The sequence below is a fragment of the Lynx rufus genome, unplaced genomic scaffold (assembly GCF_022079265.1).
Source record: "Lynx rufus isolate CCGP_SWC_20201006 ecotype Redwood Valley unplaced genomic scaffold, mLynRuf1.p SCAF_10, whole genome shotgun sequence".
Classification (NCBI taxonomy): Eukaryota; Metazoa; Chordata; class Mammalia; order Carnivora; family Felidae; genus Lynx; species Lynx rufus.
Window position 1 is genome coordinate 31,684,097 of NW_025814824.1, and position 21,621 is coordinate 31,705,717.

At 38.1% G+C, this 21,621-nt stretch overlaps 1 protein-coding gene and 1 non-coding gene across 3 annotated transcripts in view; one reads left to right on the forward strand and one right to left on the reverse strand.

The window, feature by feature from the left end:
* Nucleotides 1–204: 204 nt before the first annotated feature.
* Nucleotides 205–21,621, reverse strand: part of KIAA2026 (KIAA2026 ortholog) — a 132,964-nt gene continuing 111,547 nt past the window's right edge. For both annotated transcript variants that reach the window (XM_047103306.1, XM_047103301.1), the window contains 2 exons: nt 5,942–6,129; nt 205–4,839 (listed from right to left, as the gene is read on the reverse strand). In XM_047103306.1, the coding sequence (XP_046959262.1) occupies nt 1,208–4,839; nt 5,942–6,129 (3,820 nt within the window). In that variant the 3' untranslated portion in view covers nt 205–1,207. The remainder of the gene's footprint in view (nt 4,840–5,941; nt 6,130–21,621) is intronic.
* Nucleotides 8,273–8,411, forward strand: LOC124505454 (U4 spliceosomal RNA). The gene has a single exon (XR_006960660.1). It is a non-coding gene; the product is annotated as a U4 spliceosomal RNA (small nuclear RNA).

Sequence of the window (21,621 nt, forward strand, 5' to 3'; positions counted from 1 at the left end):
ACATATCAGGAGGGAAGCTATATATATAGGGTACATAAGACCTCTCCATACTACCATCACAACTTCTTGTGAATCTAAATTTGAAAATAAAAAATTAACAAAGCATATCTGAGGTGCATAAACACAGACCAAACACATTGGCCTGAAAGATTACTTAATCAATGGGGAATTTGGTGGTGAAATAAGACAAAAAACTTAAAACAATGAAATCCAAAGTGAAATTTTATAATAGAAGTAATGTACAATCATGGAAATTTAAAGCATCAAGTTCAACTAATGGCTCAGGTCTACCACCCACTTGCTGGATGACCTCGGACAACATCACTTAATCTTTCAAGACTACTGTGAAAAGTAAGTAAGATATATGAAGTAAAGTTTGTAAACTGTAAAACCTTGTACAAATGCTAGCCATTAATTCAAATTTCCCACCTTTAATTCCTTTTTGTAAAGGGCTGTCTTCATTTTATATAATGTATTCTTTCAATGGAACAAGAATGCAATTTAAAAACGGTATTCAAACAAAGAAATACAGCAACTCAGTTTATTACATGCAGATTCTTCTGCATTGTTGCTAACAGTTCACTGGTCCAAAATTACTAAAATATTTAAAAAACTATACATTATGTAAACAAAACATAAATAAGACAGCATAGTTCTTTGTACATATAGTTTAGTACAGGTTGTTAGGGATTTAGGAATATGTACAATTTTACAACATGGACTGCATTTTCACAATGCATAAATATGTGTGTGTGTGTGTGTGTGTGTATACACACACACACACACATACATTTATTTATATTTTTACAGAAAACAAAAAACAAGATTTCACTAATGACACAGAATACAATATTGTTGATACACACTGCCATAGTCCAAGTTCAAGAAGAAACATGTCAATTCAAGTGTGCAAAGAGCTAGCCTACTACGAACTAGTGAAACTTGACTTTGTCCAATCTATGCAATACAGACAGGTAGATTCTGTCTATTTTAAACAACTTTGGAAAACATACTCATACCAATGAGTTAAATGGAACAGATCTTTTTCTCCCAAAGGAAACAAAGCCTTGTTGCAAGCTAATGAAAAGATACATTAAAACACACAGAACTATGTATAGTATGTTTTCAACAGTATAATAAAGTTAAAATTTTTATGGGAGTCAAAACAATGCCCCATTATTTAAAAACTGGCTCATTTAGTCTAAATTCAGGATGCAGCTGTGTTGGGCTTCTCTAAGTCAGATGAGTGAAAAGCAGGGAAGACAGAGGCAGGATTTCGACTAGCAGATACAACAATTTGAGAGAGAGAGGAGGAGAGAGAAGAAACCTTAGATGCTGGAGGATTTATGGTATTCAAAATGGCTCCTTCTGGGCTAACCAACAATTTTTTGACTGATGTGTCCAGATGAAATACTGATGTGCTACTTGGCAGTGGAGGATTAGTAGAACAAATGGCAGAAACCAAAGATGTCTTAGCCAAAAGAGTAGCTGGAGGAGACTTAATTACTGAAGTCAATGACACTGTTGGTGCGGGAAGTGGAACAGACACTTTAGCAGTTGTGTTTATGATCTGTGATGTTGTATGTACTGTGGGTAGAGGACTGACATTCCCAAGAGAGTTTATAATTTTTGTAGAACTTCTTAGAGAATGCTTCACAGGTTGCCCACTTAAAGAATTATTTGATGCTAGTGTGATCTGGGCAGGGTTATCTACTGATACAGCCGGAAGGCCTTGGCCACTGTTAAGAACTAAGGGAGGTCCATATTTTGGATTAGTAGATATAAGAAGAACATGGCTACCAGCTCCAAGACCTTGTGGTGGGACAATAAACCGGGTTCCATTAATCATGATCTGAGTACCAGGTGCCAAAGGTGTACTGGTGTTGATGACTATTTTTTGCTGAATATAAGGTTCACTGAACTGACCCCCTATCACACTATTCACATTTGATGGTGCTGTAGCAGTGTGAATGGCAGAGCCACCAGGAGCAGAACTGTAACTTGAGGTTGATTTTACTAAAGCAGAGGACATTTGCTGGTTTGGCAGAGAAGCAAAATTGGAAATATTAATTACTTTACCTAGACTTTGTGAAAGGGATGGCAATTCAGCTTGAGGTTTATTTGTGTTTATATTTGTTGGCACTGTAGTTAAAATCCCTGGTGACTGAATCTGGACAGAAGTCCGAGACTGTCTTTTAGAAAGAGATATAGAACATGTGGCTCCTGGTACAGTTGCCACTTGTGGAACTGTGTTGATTATTTTAGGGGATACAGTCACAGGTGTAGGTAAGGCAACAGTAACAGGGATCTGCAAAGCTGATGTTAAACATTTAGGAGACACTGTTGGTTGTGTAGTTGAAATCAGAACAGATGATGCAAGATGTCCTGTTTTCACAGTTGATATAGCCACAGTGTTTCCGAGATTTGACGTGCAAAGTCTATTTGACAAAATAGGCATAATTCTTGAAGAGGTATCATTTCCACTGACTAAAACAGGAGGTCGTGTCCCAACGGAAGCAGAGGCTGAGGTCACTGAAAGAGAACCCAAAGACACGTTTGCTCCTGTTACTGAAAACATGTTTACTGCTCTTGTTGCAGAAACCATTGATTCATTAAGAGGGGTAATATTTTGACTCACAAAACTTGAGCTTACTGGAATTGAATTACTACTTGTTGACAATGGCAAAACATAGCCCTTGGTACTTTTTTCTTCTCCTTTTGGGGTTACATTTTGCAATATGTTAATTGATGGTATAGGTGGCACACTGCCTGAAGTGTTTACAATTGCTTGACCTATGTTTAGTCCAATTTTCACATCTTTTATCTGAGATACAGTTGGTGATGAATTTATTTTTATTGGTGCTCCCACTGTTGATGGAATTAGTACTATCTGGGGTTGTTCTGGAGTCTTAACATATGTTTTACTCAAGGGGGGAGAAAGAGTTTGTTTTAATGGTTCTGCCACAATAGTTGGAGTTGAAGTGCCACTGGGAATTGGAGCATTAATAAAAACTAATTTCTGGGCAGAAACACCCGTAGATGTTGGTGCAGGTGTCACATTAATTGCAGTTCCACTGCTAGAAGAAAGAACAGATGGAGCTGACACCAGCATAAGTTTGTGAACTGCAGTTGCACTGATCACATCACCATTTGTCGCTGCTGTTGCTTCTGATCTTGTAACAGGGAAACTTTTTGTGAAATAATCTCCCTGTTGTTTATTTGGAGTATGAATAACATTCGTACTGGTTTGTCCAAAATTTCCTGTTGATATACTAATTACATTTACTGAATTATTTGCTGTTGATGATAGTAGAGTGCCAGAAGAAAGAGAGGACTTTAAGGGAGAAGGTGGCATATGTGAAGCTTTATCTATCATGTGGCCCAAATTACCACCGCAGGAAGACTGGCCTAATGTAAGCTTGAGATTCTTTCCCACTGATGGGTTAAAGCCAGATGGAATGGAATCAGAAGTTGATGTTTGGCTAAAAGATGGGAGACTAGATGTAGTAGTCACTCCAACTGAGGGTGAAAAAACAGAGGATGATGAAGTTGTTGATTTGGGTACCAGAAATGCCTGAAGCTGAGGAGCAAAAGTGAAAACTGAACTTGAAGATAAGCTATTGGGTGAATTTTGATCTGGACTGGTCTGTACTTTTACAACTCCAGTGTTCCCACCTCGTGTCCTAACAAGAATTGACTGTGAATCTCTTATACACACAGTTTTCAGTTCTTGCTTTACTTCAGAAGAATCAGGAGTTTGTTGTGCAAAAGAGTTGAGGGAATTACCAGGATTTGTAGATCCACTTAGTGTTGTTGCTGATAACAGAGGCTGAACTGTTGAGGAAATGGTGGATGAAACAATGGGCTGGGAAAATGTGGCTGCTGAAACTGCATTCTTGACTTTTCCTGACTCACTCTGGCTAGTCTTAACAGGTGGTGTTAATAAATTACTTATGGAGGTTACAGGTGACAAAGGTTGTGGCCTATCACTATTTGACAAAGGTGTAATTGTCCTATTGAAAAGTATATTAGGTAGCTGGGTAGAAACAGTTCCTGCTGAGCTGACAAGAACTGATGCTAAAGAAGAGTTTACATTTGTTGTCTGCAGGAAAGATGAACAAGGTTGTTCTGTACTTTTCTGTTGAAGTGGCGGTACTTCTTTTGCAACTGCTTTCCCTTCCTTGTGCTGAATCACAAAATTCTTAGGCAGAATGAGAACCTGTTGCATGATTTTTTCTCCTGTTTTAGAATCTAGCACAGGTTGCATCTGAATCTTTACAGAGCTGTTATGGAGATCTATGGGCAACCACTGGCCACAGGGCACTTTGTATACCATTTGTAAAGGACCTTTTGTACTGGTGTGGCAGGTCAATGCTGGCTTTATAGGACTTGCTTCTGGAGGAGATATAACTGGTTTTTCCAAAGCAGGAGCAGTTCTACCTGTGGAAGGGGGCAGTTGATTTGTTAAGGTCACTTTGTTCCCAATATTCTTTGCAAGCAAGGCCTGAATAGGTTTGGTCCCTTTCTGGAGAATAGATACTGGTGTTGAATCCACTGAGGCAAACGACTCTGGAAACAGTGGCTCTGTATGCTTGAATTCATTCAAATAGTCAATCTGCACCTCACCTTCTGCATTCTCAACTGTTGTCTCATTTGTGCTTAACTTTGCTTTCTTCCTTGGGGAAAGATCTTTTGTGCTATCATCCACATAATTAGTTTGTTTTGACTGTCGTTTAAGTGTTTTAGGCAGTATCTTTGCAATATCTTTAGAAGGCAATTCCTTTTTCAACAACTTGCTTCTGGCCATAGGAAAATCTATTTCAGACAGTTTCATGTCATCTGAAAATTATAAAAGCAAACACTGTGTTTAAATAAAACAGCAACTGAATAGCAATAAGACCAATTATAAAAAAGCAAGTCAATCTTTGAACTGGAATTTTATTAAGAAATCTACTACAGGGTGATTTCAAAGTCTCAGCACCCTGATTAGAAAATTAAGGTAAGGTGATCTTTGACATGGCAATCTTGATAGCATAACCCATTCCCAACTATGTATTAATGACAGAATTTTTTTTTGTTCAAACTCTGCTAAGTCTGCTGCAATACAAACACAAAGGAAAATTTACATCTCTTAAAGAGATACTCAGGCCAGCAATTAGAGCTCAGAATTTAGATCTGAAAAGGAATATAGTCTAGTTCTTTTCTTCTAGATAAGGAAATCATGAAATCAAAGAGAGATAGTTCTCCATTCTAATTTTCAGAGACTCTAAAGGAGTTTCTGGGGTTAATTATTCCTACAGTAAAAAAATTATGTTCCTATCAGTCAAACTGGGTTGATGAGAAGCTACTCTTTTTCAAGTCACCAAGGACATGAAAAACAACAGGTTAAAAAATTACTAACCACAAATTTTCACACTAACCTATTATATAACTAAATAAAGTTATTTAACTAGATTTAAAGAATAATATAATCTGATAAACTGAAATGAATTATAGACAATCTAATCTAGCCCCCTTATGATGATATGTCCACTCTGGGGTCTCATTAGGCCATCAACCTTGGTCATTCCTCATAAAAAATCTTCCCAGATTAGGGACTTGTCAAATTCCATTTAAATCAAACATCAAAAACAGTGCTTCAAAAATAGTAATAATAAAAAGAAGATGATGAACTTATTTTAGAGGGATTGTATATTAAAGATGTGTGGTCTATAATGAGCAAAGACATGCCTAAAGTTTGGAGGCAGGCACTGGCTCCAGAAACTCCTAGAAATGTAATGATTCCAAGGAACCTTTACAAGGACACAGGACACCTTCAAAACATGGCAGATTTTCCTAATTAATACACATCATTAACCAGATTAACCTTTATCTCCACAAAAGATACTAAAACTTCTCTTTGTGGTTTTAGTGTTGATTTAAAGAAAGTTTTAATACTTACCTGAATCAAAGTTATCTTTCTCCAGGATATCCAAAGGTTCTGTCACCTCTACAGACTTACTAATTTCTACTTTAGAAGATTCTTTTCCAGGATCTCCTTCACCTTCTTCAGTAGTCCACAGTTCTCTAGTAAATTTATCATGATCAGGCTGTCTTCTGAAATCATCGTAGTCTTTCTTTAGGCGGCTCCTGAAATAAAATGCCCAACAAACAACACATACATCTTAAACTCTTGGAAGCTAAACTAACTTTTAGTAATTTAAACTTTATTTTGAAATATTTTCAATTAAGTCACTAAAAGCTATGTTTTAATCTCAAGTGTGTCTAAGATGCTTGGTTCAGTCTTACCAACAATTATCATTAAAGAAGAGAAAACCCAGGGGGTAGGCATAAGAAACCAGAAAGGATTATATTTATAACTTCAGAATATAGTGTTTGAATATACCACCAATTTGTCTTTTTAAATGCTATTAGACCTATTAAATGAGAGAAAGGTAAATTTTTTTTTTCTAGCTGCATGGACAAAAATAGATTTGAAATATTTTCATAATTACGGATTATAATATAGTAAAAAATGCCATTTAAAAAAGTTAATCAAATCCTAAACACTTTACCAGCAAATGAATGAAGTAAAGTTGCAGGATACAAAATGAATACCCAGAAATTGATAGTATTTCTATATATTAATAACAAAATAGCATAAGGAGAAATTAAGAAAACAATTCCTTTTACAATTGCATCAAAAAGAATGAAATATCTAGGAATAGGCTTAACCAAAGAGGTGAAAGACATGTACTCTAAAAACTTTAAAACACTGATGAAAGAAATTGAAGATGACACAACTAAAAAAATATTCCATGCTCATGGATTGGGAGAATATTATTAAATGTTCATACTGCCCAAAGCAATCTACAGATTCCAAGACAATCACTATCAAAATACCAACAGCATTTTTCACAAAGCTAGGGGAAACAGTACTAAAATATGTACAGAACTACAAAGACCCTGAATTGCCAAAACAATCTTGAGAAACAAAAACAAAGCTATAGGAATCACAATTCCAGATTTCAAGATATACTACAAAGCTGAAGTAATCAAAACAGTATGGTAATGGGGCACAGGGGTGGCTCGGTGGGTTAAGTGTCAAACTTTGGCTCAGGTCATGATCTCATAGATCGTGGGTTTGAGCCACATGTCGGGCTCTGTGCTGACAGCTCAGAGCCTGGAGACTGCTTCGGATTCTTTATCTCCCTCTCTCTCTGCCCCTCCCTTGCTCGCACTCTGTCTTTCTCTCACAAATAAATAAACATTAAAAAAAAATAGTACGGTACTGACACAAAAACAGATACACACATCAAGGGAACAGAATAAAAACCCCAGATACAAACCTATACTTATATGGTCAACTAATTTATGACAAAAAAGGCAAGATATACAATGGGAAAAAGTCTCTTCAATAAATGGTGCTTGGAAGACTGAACAGTCACATGTAAAAGAATTAAACTGGGGGCGCCTGGGTGGATCAGTGGGTTAAGTATCCGACTTCGGCCTAGGTCATGATCTCGTGATTCATGAGTTCAAGCCCCGTGTTGGGCTCTGGCAGCTTGGAGCCTGGAGCCTGCTTCAGATTCTGTGTCTTCCTCTCTCTCTGCCCATCCCCTGCTCATGCTCTGTCTCTCAAAAATAAATAAATGTTAAAAAAAATTTTTTAAAGAATGAAGCTGAACCACTTTCTAATACATAACAATAAACCCAAAATAGATCAAGACCTGAATGTGAGATCTGAAACTATAAAAATCTTAGAAAAGGACACAGGCAGTAATTTCTCTAACATCAGCATGGCAACATTTTTCTAGATTTGTCTCCTAAAACAAGGGAAACAAAAGCAAAAATTAACTACTGGGACTAAACAAAAATAAAAAGCTTCACAGTGAAGGAAACAATCAATGAAACAAAAAGGCAACCTAATAAATGGAAAAAGATATTTGCAAATGATATATCCAATAAAGGGTTACTAACCAAAACATAAAAAAAAATTTCTACAACTCAAATACCAAAAAGCAAACAATCTGATTAAAAAATGGGCAGAGGACCTTAATTGACATTTCTCTAAAGAAGACATATGAAAAGATGCTCAACATCATCAGAGAAACACAAATCAAAACTACAATGAGATATCACCTTACACCTGTAAGAATGGCTAAAATCAAAAAGTTAAGAAGTAACAAGAGTTGGTGAGAAAAAGGAACCCTTGTACACTGTTGGTGGGAATGTAAATTGGGGCAGATACTGTGGAAAACAGTATGAAGGTTTATCAAAATTTAAAGATAGAAGCTTTGCACAGTGGCAGTATCATAGCCAATGAGGTTTATCTGAGGCATGATTACTGCTAATTGAAAACTTTTCCCAATATCTTGCCAGGATGATTTAAAATATAGTCAGCATTGGCAATTTTTGAAAAAAAGAAATTAAAAATAGAAATAACACATGATCCAATAATTCCATTAGTGGGTGTTTGCCCAAAGAAAACAAAAACACTATAAAGGAAATAAGCACCCCTGTGTTCACTGCAGCATTATTTACAATAGCCAAGCTTTGGAAGCAACCTAAATGTCCATCGATAGACAAACAGATAAGGAAGACATGGTATATATTATGTGTACACACACACACACACACACACACACACACACACACACACTGGAACATTATGCAGCCATGAGAAAGGATGAGATCCTGCCATTTGCGATAACATGGATGAACCCAGAGGATATTCTGCCCAGTGAAATAAGTCAGAGAAAGAAAAATACCATAAGATTACACTCACATGTGAAATCTAAAAAACAAATGAAGGGACTTTTCAGAAGATGGCGCAGGAGGACACTGGGCACACTGCGTCCTGATAATCACCTAGATTCCACCCATATCTGCCTAATTTACCCAGAACACTGCCAGAATACTAGCAGAACGACTCTCCGGAGCCAAGCGTAGACGAGAGGCCCACAGAAGAGGGTAGGAAGGGCAGAGAGGCAGTGCGAGCTACACAGACTGGCGGGAGGGAGCCAGGGCGGTGGAGGGGCAGCCAGCACACCCGGCAAGGCAGAGCCCCAGAGTCTGGCTTGCAAAAGCGGAGGGGCCGGATGGAGTGTGTTCTGACAGCCAGTGGGACTTAACATCTGGAATTTTATAAGTCAACAGCTCTGCTTGGAGACGGGAGGGCTAAAGGACAACAGGAGGAAGAGTTGTTGAACCCCGGAGGACAGAGCTCAGCTTGGCGGGAAACAAGGGCGCTGGGAAGCGCCATCTCCCTTGCCCATCCCCCAGCCAAAATCCCAAAGGGAACCAGTTCCCGTCACAAACTTGCTTGCACCGGGCAAACACCCAACGCTGTGCTTCTGCGGATCCATCCCTCCAATGGGTCTGCCTCCCTCCCGGTGCCACAGGACCCCTCCCGAAGTGGACCACTGAAGGCAAAGCGAGCTATGCCCGCCCCTCCTGCCCCTATGCACCTTGCGGATCCACCTCGGCTAATAGGCCAGATCCCATAGAAGCAGCACCACAAGCCTGGCAGTGTGCAAGTAGCCCAGACAGGGGCCACACCACTCCACAGTGAGTCCTGCCCCTGGGAGAGAAGATAAGGTACACACCAGTCTGACTGTGGCCCCATCGGTGGGCTGGGGGCAGACATCAGGTCTGACTGCACCTGCCCACCAACACAAGTTACTCCAGACAACACAGTGGAAGAGCCCTGCAGTTCCCCGCCACTCCAGGGACTATCCAAAATGACAAAACAGAAGAATTCCCCTCAAAAGAAACTCCAGGAAGTAGGACAGCTAACGAACTGATCAAAAATGATTTAAGCAATATAGCAGAAAATGAATTTAAAATAATAGTCATAAAATTAATTGCTGGGCTTGAAAAAAGTATAGAGGACAGCAGAGAATCTATTACTATGGAGATCAAGGGACTGAGAAACAGGAGGAGCTAAAAAATGCTCTAAATGAGCTGCAAAATAAAATGGGAGGCGACCACAGCTCGGATTGAAGAGGCAGAGGAGAGAAATAGGTGAATTAGAAGATAAAATTATGGAAAAAGATGAAGCTGAGAAAAAGAGAGATAAAAGATTCCAGGAGTATGAGGGGAGACTTAGAGAACTAAGTGACATAATTAAACGAAATAATATATGCATAATTGGGATTCCAGAGGAGGAAGAGAGAGGGAAATGTGCTGAAGGTGTACTTGAAGAAATCATAGGTGAGAACTTCCCTGATCTGGGGAAGGAAAAAGGCATTGAAATCCAAGAGGCACAGAGAACTCCCTTCAGACATAACTTGAATCGGTCTTCTGCATAACATATCATAGTGAAACTGGCAAAATACAAGGATAAAGAGAAAATTCTGAAAGCAGCTAGGGATAAACGTGCTCTAACATATAAAGGGAGACCGATAAGACTCGTGACAGATCTGTCTACTGAAACTTGGCAGGCCAGAAAGGAATGGCAGGAAATCTTCAATGTGCTGAACAGAAAAAAAAAATGCAGCTGAGAATCCTTTATTCAGCAAGTCTGTCATTTAGAATAAAAGGAGAGATAACGGTCTTCCCAAAACAAACACAAACTGAAGGAATTCGTCACCACTAAACCAGCCCTACAAGAGATCCTAAGGGGGATCCTGTGAGACAAAATACCAGAGACATCGCTACAAGCACAAAACCTACAGACATCACAATGACTCCAAACCCGTATCTTTCTATAACACTGAAAGTAAATGGATAAATGCACCAACCAAAAGAAAAAGGTTATCAGAATGGATAAAAAAAACAAGGCCCGTCTATTTGCTGTCTACAAGAGACTCATTTTAGACCTAAGGACACATTCAGATTGAGAGTGAGTGGATGGAGGACTATCTATCATGCTACTGGAAGTCAAAAGAAAGCTGGAGTAGCCATACTTCTATCGGACAAACTAGACTTTAAATTAAAGGCTGTAACAAGAGATGAAGAAGGGCATTATATAATAATTACAGGGTCTATCCATCAGGAAGAGCTAATAATTATAAATGTCTATGTGCTGAATATGGGAGCTCCCAAATATATAAAACAATTAATCACAAATATAAGCAACCTTATTGATAAGAATGTAGTAATTGCAGGGGACTTTAATACTCCAGTTACACAACATTGGACAGATCATCTAGACAAAGGATCAATAAAGAAACAAGGGCCCTGAATGATACATTGGATCAGATGAACTTGACAGATATATTTAGAACTCTGCATCCCAAAGCAACAGAATATACTTTCTTCTCGAGTGCACATGGAACATTCTCCAAGATAGATCACTTACTGGGTCACAAAACAGCCCTTCATAACTATACAAGAATGGAGATCATACCATGCATACTTTCAGACCACATGCGATGAAGCTTGAAATCAACCACAGGAAAAAGTCTGGAAAACCTCCAAAAGCATGCAGGTTAAATAACACCCTACTAAAGAACGAATGGGTCAACCAGACAACTAGAGAAGAAATTTAAAAATATATGGAAACAAACGAAAATGAAAATACAACAATCCAAAAGCTTTGGGATGCAGCAAAGGCAGTCCTGAGAGGAAAATACATTGCAATCCAGGCCCATCTCAAGAAACAAGAAAAATCCCAAATACAGAATCTAACAGCACACCTAAAGGAAACAGAAGCAGAACAGCAAAGACACCCCAAACCCAGCAGAAGAAGAGAAATAATAAAGATCAGAGCAGAAATGAACATAGAATCTAAAAAAACTGTAGAGCAGATCAATGAAACCAAGAGTTGGTTTTTTGAAAAAATAAACAAAATTGATAAACCTCTAGCCAGGCTTCTCAAAAAGAACAGGGAGATGACCCAAATAGATAAAATCATGAATGAAAATGGAATTATTACAACCAATCCCTCAGAAATACAAGCAATTATCAGGGAATACTATGAAAACTTATATGCCAACAAACTGGACAACCTGGAAGAAATGGACAAATTCCTAAACACCCACACACTTCCAAAACTCAAAGAGGAAGAAACAGAAAGCTTGAACAGACCCATAAACAGTGAAGAAATTCAATCAGTTATCAAAACACTCCCCAACAAATAAGAGTCCAGGACCAGATGGCTTCCCTGGGGAATTCTACCAGACATTTAAAGCAGAGATAATACCTATCTTTCTCAAGCTGTTCCAAAAATAGAAAGGGAAGGAAAACTTCCAGACTCATTCTATAAAGCCAGCATTACTTTGATTCCTAAACCAGACAGAGACCCAGTAAAAAAAGAGAACTACAGGCCAATATCCCTGATGAATATGGATGCAAAAATTCTCAATAAGATACTAGCAAATTGAATTCAACAGCTTATAAAAAGAATTATTCACCATGATCAAGTGGGATTCATTCCTGGGCTGCAGGGCTGGTTCAACATTCACAAATCAATCAACGTGATACATCACATTAAGAAGAGAAAGAAAAGAAAAGAAAAGAAAAGAGCCATATGATCTTGTCAATCGATGCAGAAAAAGCATCTGACAAAATTCAGCATCTTTTGTTAATAAAAACCCTCGAGAAAGTCGGGGTAGAAGGAACATACTTAAACATCATAAAAGCCATTTATGAAAAGCCCATAGCTAATATCATCCTCAATGGGGAAAAACTGAGAGCTTTTTCCCTCAGATCAGGAACACGACAGGGATGTCCACTCTCACTGCTGTTGTTTAACATAGTGTTGGAAGTGCTAGCATCAGCAATCAGACAACAAGAAGAAATCAAATGCATCAAAATTGGCAAAGATGAAGTCAAGCTTTCACTTTTTGCAGATGACATGATATTATACATGGAAAATCCGACAGACTCCACAAAAGGTCTGCTAGAACTGATACATGAATTCAGCAAAGTCGCAGGGTACAAAATCAATGTACAGAAATCAATTGCATTCTTATACACTAATAATGAAGCAACAGAAAGACAAATAAAGAATCTGATCCCATTCACAATTGCACCAAGAAGTATAAAATACTTGGGAATAAACCTAACCAAAGATATAAAAGACCTGTATGCTGTAAACTATAGAAAGGTTATGAAGGAAATTGAAGAAGATATAAAGAAATGGAAAAACATTCCGTGGTCATGGACTGGAAGAATAAATATTATTAAAATGTCAATACTACCCAAAGCTATCTATACATGCAATGCAATCCCAATAAAATTGCACCAGTATTCTTCTTGAAGCTAGAACAAGCAATCCTAAAATTTGTATGGAACCACAGAAGTCCCCGAATAGCCAAAATAATTTTGAAGAAGACCAAAGCAGGAGGCATCACAATCCCAGACTTTAGCCTCTACTACAAAGCTGTCATCATCAAGACAGCATGGTTTTGGCACAAAAACAGATACATAGACCAATGGAATAGAATAGACACCCCAGAACTAGACCCACAAAAGTATGGCCAACTAATCTTTGACAAAGCAGGAAAGAATATCCAATGGAAAACAGACAGTCTGTTTAACAAATGGTGCTGGGAGAACTGGACAGCAACATGCAGAAGGATGAAACTAGACTACTTTCTTACACCATTCACAAAAATAAACTCAAAATGGATAAAGGACCTGAATGTGAGACAGAAAACCATCAAAACCCTAGAGGAGAAAGCAGGAAAAGACCTCTCTGACCTCAGCCACAGCAATTTCTTACTTGACACATCCCCAAAGGCAAGGGAATTAAAAGCAAAAATGAACTATTGGGACCTCATCAAGATAAAAAGCTTCTGCACAGCAAAGGAAACAATCAACAAAACTAAAAGGCAACTGACAGAATGGGAAAAGATATTTGCAAATGACATATTGGACAAAGGGCTAGTATCCAAAATCTATAAAGAGCTCACCAAACTCCACACCCGAAAACCACATAACCCAGTGAAGAAATGGGCAGAAAACATGAATAGGCACTTGTCTAAAGAAGACATCTAGATGGCCAACAAGCACATAAAAAGATTCTCAACAGCGCTCCCCATCAGGGAAATACAAATCAAAACCACACTCAGATATCACCTCACACCAGTCAGAGTGGCCAAAATGAACAAATCAGGAGACTATAGATGCTGGAGAGGATGTGGAGAAACGGGAACCCTCTTGCACTGTTGGTGGGAATGCAAACTGGTGCAGCCACTCTGGAGAACAGTGTGGAGGTTCCTCAAAAATTTAAAAATAGACCTACCTTATGACCCAGCAGTAGCACTGCTAGGAATTTACCCCAGGGATACAGGAGTACGGATGCATAGGGGCACTTGTACCCCAATGTTTAAACAGCACTCTCAACAATAGCCAAATTATGGAAAGAGCCTAAATGTTCATCAACTGATGAATGGATAAAGAAATTGTGGTGTATATACACAATGGAGTACTACGTGGCAATGAGAAAGAATGAAATACGGCCCTTTGTAGCAATGTGGATGGAAGTGGAGAGTGTTATGTTAAGTGAAATAAGCCATACAGAGAAAGACAGATTCCATATGTTTCCACTCCTTGTGGATCCTGAGAAACTTAACAGAAGACTATGGGGGAGGGGAAGGAAAAAAAATGGTTAGAGAGGGAGGGAGGCAAAACATAAGAGACTCCTAAAAACTGAAAACAAACTGAGGGTTGATTGGGGGTGGGAGGGAGGGGTAGGTGGGTGATGGGTATTGAGGAGGTCACCTGTTGGGATGAGCACTGGGTGTTGTATGGAAACCAATTTGACAAAAATTTCATATTAAAAAAAATAAAATAAAATAACAAATGAATAAACAAAATAACAACAACAAAAAAAAGCCCTATAAGTACAGAGAACAAACTCATGGTTGCTGGAGGGTAAGGGGTGTGGGGGATGGATAAAATGGGTGAAGGGAATTTGGGATACAAGTTTCTAGTTTTGGAATAAATAAGTCACAAGAGTAAAAGGCATACCATAAAGAATATAGTCAATGATATTGTAGTAGTGTTGTACGGTGACAGATAGTAGCTACACTTTTGGTGAGCATACCATTATGTATAAACACGTCCAATCACTACATTGTACACCTGAAACTACCGTAACATTGTGTGCTACCTATACTCAAAAAAAAAAAAAAAATGTTTTAAAAAGTTAATCAAGAAATTCTAGGAAATAGTACTCACTATTATTTGACTTATGCAGAGTACAGTAACAAAAAAAAAAAACCCTCATCATTTAATCCGGAGAGTAATCATATCTAAACATTTTGATCTCACTAGAAATATTTTTATTTACAAAAATAAACTGAAAATGAATGAAGGACCTGAATGTGAGACAGGAAACCATCAAAACCCTAGAGGAGAAAGCAGGAAAAAAACTCTCTGACTTTAGCCGCAGCAATTTCTTACTCGACACATCTCCAAGGCAAGGGAATTAAAAGCAAAAATGTACTATTGGGACCTCATCAAGATAAAAGTCTTCTGCATTGCAAAGGAAACAATCAACAAAACTAAAAGGCAACCAACAGAATGGGAAAAGATATTTGCAAATGACATACTGAATAAAGGGCTTGTAACCAAAATCTATAAAGAACTCACCAAACTCCACACCTAAAAAACAAATAATCCAGTGAAGAAATGGGCAGAAGACACAAATAGACACTTTTTTAAAGAAGACATCCAGATGGCCAACAGGCACATCCAAAGATGCTCAACGTCACTCCTCATCAGGGAAATACAAATCAAAACCACACTGAGATAGCACCTCATGCCAGTCAGAGTGGCTAAAATGAACAAATCAGGACACTATAGATGCTGGAGAGGATGTGGAGAAATGGGAACCCTCTTACACTGTTGGTGGGAATGTAAACTGAAACAGCCGCTGTGGAAAACAGTGTGGAGGTTCCTCAAAAAATTAAAAACAGATCTACCCTATGACTCAGCAATGACACTGCTAGGAATTTACCCAAGGGATACAGGAGTGCTGATCCATGGGGGAACTTGTACCCCAATGTTTACAGCAGCACCTCCAACAATATCCAAATTATGGAAACAGCCTAAATGTCCATCAACTGATGAATGGATAAAGAAGATGTGGTTTATATATACAATGGAATACTACTTGGCAATGAGAAAGAATGAAATCTGGCCATTTAGCAATGTGGATGGAACTGGAAAGTGTTATGCAAAGTGAAATAAGTCATACAGAGAAAGACAGATACCATATGTTTTCACTCTTATGTGGATCCTGAGAAACTTAACAGAAGACCATGGGGGAGGGGAAGGGGGGAAAAAAAGTTAGAGAGGGAGGGAGGCAAACCATAAGAGACTCTTAAAAACAGAATAAAGTGAGGGTTGATGGGGAGTGGGAAGGAGGGGAAAGTGGGTGATGGGCATTGAGGAGGGCACCTGTTGGGATGAGCACTGGGTGTTGTATGGAAACCAATTTGACAATAAGTTTTATATATATATAAAAGAAATATATATATATATTTTATATATGTGTGTGTGTATATGTGTGTATATATATATATATACATATACACACACACACATATATATATATATATAACAGAGAAAGCTGAAAAGTGATCTCTCAGAGATCCTTTTCACATAAAAATATAATAGCTATGTTTCCATAAAACAACGGAGAGATGAAAACATTTCCAAAGACACATAATTTAGAGATCCTCTATTATTCCTCTTGCTTTCAACTGAATTTCTCTATTCTACCACTAACCTTTACCTTATTTCATTTTGTTTAAAAAAGAAATGGGGGTGCCTGGGTGGCTCAGTCCATTAAGCATCGAGTCTTGATTTTGGCTCAGGTCATGATCTCAAGGTTTGTGGGATTTGAGACCTGCATCGAGCTCTGTGCTGACAGCAGAGCCTGCTTGGGATTCTCTCTCTCTCTCTCTCTCTCTCTCTCTCTCTCTCTCTCTCTGTTCTCTCTCTCTCTGCTCTCTCTCTCTCTCACTTTCAAAATAAATAAATAAACATTAAAAAAGATCTGAACATACATTCTCCAATTTATTTTTACTACAAATTCTTATTTAAGTATTCTGAAGCTTAAGTCTCACCTCTGTCACTTAATAGCTGTGAGACTTTGGGGAAGCTCCTTAAACTTTCTTTTTTATTTTAAGCTTATTTATTTATTTTGAGAGAGAGAAAGAAAGAAAAAGAGCAAATGAGTGCGTCCAAGTGGGGGAGGGGCAGAGAGAGTGGGAGAGAGAGAGAATCCTAAACAGGCTCCTCGCTCAGACACAACCTGATGCAGGGCTCAATCTCATGACTGTGAGATCATGCTCTGAGCCAAAGTTAAGAGTCAGATGCTTAACCAACTGAGCCACCCAGGCTCCTAGCACCTTAAACTTTCTAGCATCAGTTTACTTTTTTGTATAATGGGGATAATAATAGTACTTACCTCACAGTATGTGTGGCACATAGAATAATTGTAAAATTAATCTCCTTTTAGAAATATCTTCATGGGGGTTGTATGAAATTCCTCCCTTCTCAGCCCTCTTCTTTGTCTCAGCTGTTTTGTTTTATTTTATTTACAGGGAAAATAGAAGCTGGGGCACCTGAGTGGCTCAGTCCATTAAGCATCTGACTTTGTGAGTTCAAGCCCTGCGTCGGGCTCTGTACTGACAGCTCAGACCCTGGAGCCTACTTCGGATTCTGTTTCCTTTTCTCTGACCCTCCCCTGCTTACGGTCTGTCTGTCTCTCTCTCTGTCTCTCAAAAATAAACAAACATTAAAAAAAGAAGAAGAAAATAGAAGCAGACAAGAACTTTCATATGCTCTTATCTCATCTGCCACTTATAACCTTCATTTGTACTCATATTCTGTCTTCCTATTTAAGCTAATGCCTCCATTTATGCATCCTCTCTCATCTATCCAATGATATCATTCTACCAAATGTCTCTTCCTTTCCCTGAGTCCATTTTTGCTTATTAGATCATTTTTACCAGTATACAGAAAGTTATTTCCCCATTAATTAAAACAAACAACAACAAAAAACCAAAGCACCTTCTCTTGACTGCAACTTGTCCTTCCAGCTACTGCCCTATTTATCTGCTCCACTTTATGATAAAACTTCCTCTCCCCTAATTCTCTTGAACAGACTTCTATGACTTTTACCCACTACTTTACCAACACAGCTGATCAAGGTCATCAATGATTTCCATGTTGCCAAATTCAAAATTAATTCTCAGGCCTCATCTTTTTCAATCTATCACAAGCAGCCCTCCTTTTTGAAATTATTTTCTTTACCTGGCTTCCAAGACACCCCGCTTTCTCTTGGTTATCCTACCTTACTGAACATTCCTTCTCAGTCTCTTCTGCTGAGTCCTATTCCTCTCCACCATCTCTAAATGTTGGAATGCCCCAGGGCCCAGTCTTTTTCTCTATGCTCACATTCTAGGTGATTTCTACCAGTCTCATAGCTTAAATATAATCTATATCCTGACAACCCTAAATTTATGCCTCCAGTCTGGTTTATTCCCTTGAACAGGGACTCATACACTAAACTGTCTACTCAATTAAGCCCAATTAGATGTCTAAAAATCATATCAAACTTCACATGTTGAAATCCAAACTCCTGAATCCCTGCCCTGCAAACCTGCTACTCCTTTAGTTTCCCTTATCTAAATTAATGGCAATTCCATTATTCCAGTTTAGACCAAAAATAGAACATCATCTTTTTACTCTTCCTCTTTTTTTTTTTTTGACACTTTATATCCAATGTTTAAGAAAATTCTACCTATCCTACTTTCAAGATACATCCAGAATCCAACCACCCCTTGCCATCTGAATAGCTGTTAAGGAGAATCATGAAAAACAGGTGACCACCAATTGACCCAAGAGTTGGACCCAGGCACTCAAAGGCTTCTCATTCCTTCCCCCACCCTTGGAATGCAGGTTCTACTTGCCTTTCCTGCCCCCCAGAGACTGCTCCAAGAACACAGCCTTGAGATAGTGATGTGATGTTGAAAATACCTACACGATATATATGTGATTGCATCTAAGTAAGGCCTCCTTATATGAACTTTTAAGATCTGGTGGGCAGGTGCAGAGATCCATTTGTCTTGCTGCTGCTCAAGAAAAGCCTTATCAAATGTAATTTCCTTTTACTTACTCAACCCGCCACCTACGCACCTGGAGTGGCCTGTTTCTTCCTTTGGTCTCTCCCTGCCCTCTGAATACAGACACCAGTTTCAGATTATACCAGGGAAACTCCTTAAGAGGGTTACAGACTAGTAACCACTATCCTGTTCCAAGCCATCATCGTTTTTGTTTTTGTTTTTGCCTGGATTATTGCTTTTTGTAACTGATTTCCCTGTCATCCCACTACACTAATCTCAGCATGACAGGTAGTGTGAGTGCTTTAAAACATAAGTCAGATCAGGTCCTTCCTCTGCTTAAAACCATTCAATGGTGTCTTATTTCAGAGTAAAAACAAAAGTCCATTAAGACTTACATGATCTGGATACTGTTCCCTATACTTCTCTGATATCTTGACTCTTAGCCTTTTAATCCTCACTCACTCAGCTCTGGATACACCTGTGAACCTTTGCATTTCTTCTACATGCCAAATATGAGGCCAACCTTAGGGCTTCTGCATCTTCTTTTCCTTCAGATATCCATGTGGCTCTCTTCCTCATTTATTTCAGGTCTCTGAATATCAACTCATCAGGGAAGCTTTCCCTGACACCCTACAAAAGAGCAATCATCATCTCATCCAAACCAGGCATTTCCTATTCTCCTTACCGTAATTTAATTTTCTTCATAGTACATATCACTAACTGACATTTTGAGCTTGTCTGTTTCTTCCGAGAATGTACACCACAGATGAAGTCAGAAATCAATAATAGAAGGAAAACTGGAAAATCCGCAAATTTGTGGAAATTTAATAACACACTTTTTTTTTTTAATTTTTTTTTTCAACGTTTATTTATTTTTGCGACAGAGAGAGACAGAGCATGAACGGGGGAGGGGCAGAGAGAGAGGGAGACACAGAATCGGAAACAGGCTCCAGGCTCTGAGCCATCCGCCCAGAGCCCGACGCGGGGCTCGAACTCACGGACCGCGAGATCGTGACCTGGCTGAAGTCGGACGCCTAACCGACTGCGCCACCCAGGCGCCCCAATAACACACTATTAAACAACTAATGGATTAAAGAAGAAATTATTAAAAAAACCCTGGAAAATACTTATACATAAATGGAAATGAAAACACAACATAGTAAAACGATGGGACACAGTGGGGAAAAAAAACAGTGCTAAGGGGGAAATTTAGAGCTATAAAGAAATGTTTACACTAAAAAACAAGAAACATCTCAAATCAACGACCTAACTTTATAACTTTAGAAATTCAAAAAAGAAAAACAAACTAAACCTAAAGCTAATGGAAGGAAGGAACTAAGATATCAGAGGTAAACAATATAGAGAATAGAACAACAATAGAGAAAAATCAATGAAACCAAAATTTCCTTCTTTTAAAAGATCAACAAAATTAACAAATCTTTATCTAGATCAACTTAGAAAAAAAAAAAAGAGAGAAGACTCAAATTAGGAAAATCAGAGATAAAAGTGGGGCCATTACAACCAATCCCATAAAAATAATAATTAGAATGTTATGAAAAATTGTATGCCACCAAATTGGATAATTTAGATGAAACAGACAAATTTCTAAAATCAAAAACCTACCAGGATTAAGTTACAAGGAAACAGAAAATCTGAATATGCCTATAACTATTAAAGGAGAATGAATCATTAATTCAAAAGTCTCTCAACACAGAAAAGTTTGGATCTAATGCACTCACTGGTGAAATCTACCAACATTTAAGAACTAATACCTTTCTTTTGCATACTTTTCCCCCAAAAAACTGAAAAGTAAGAAAAACTTCCTAATTCATTCTTTGAGGCCAGCATGACGCTAATGCCAAAGCCTGACAAGGACACTACAAAAAAAACTAGACAAGTATCTCTTTTTTTTTCTTTTTTGTCACACTTTAATTCCAGTTAGTTAACAATTTAGTGTTATATTAGTTAAGATGTACAATATAGTGCTTCAACAATTCAATACTTCATCCTGGTGCCCATCACTACAAGTGCACTCCATAATCGCCATCACATTTTTAACCCATCCTCTACTCTCCTCCCATGTAGTAACCATCAATTTTTCTCTATAGTTGAGTCTGTTTCCTGGTCCATCTCTCTCTCTATATAGATGTAGATATATAGATATAGATAGATTTCTCCTTTGCTTATTTTGTTTCTTAAATTCCACATGAGTGAAATCATATGGTATTTGTCTTTTTCTGACAGTTTGATTAGCATTATACTCTCTAGCTCCATCCATGTTACTGCAAATGACAAGATTTCCTTCTTCTTTTATGGCTGAATAATATTCCATTGTATGTATGTATGTGTGTGTATATATCTATCTATCTATATCTATATCTATATCTATATCTATATCTATATCTATATGCCACTTCTTCTTTATCCATTCATCAATTAGTGAACACCTGGGATGCTTCTGTATCTTTGCTACTGTAAATAATGTTGCTATAACATAGGGATGCCTGTATCACTTTGAATTAGTGTTCTTGTATCCTTTGGGTAAATACCCAGTAGTGCCATTGCTGGATCATCATTTTTAACTTTCTGAGGAGCTTCCATACTGTTTTCA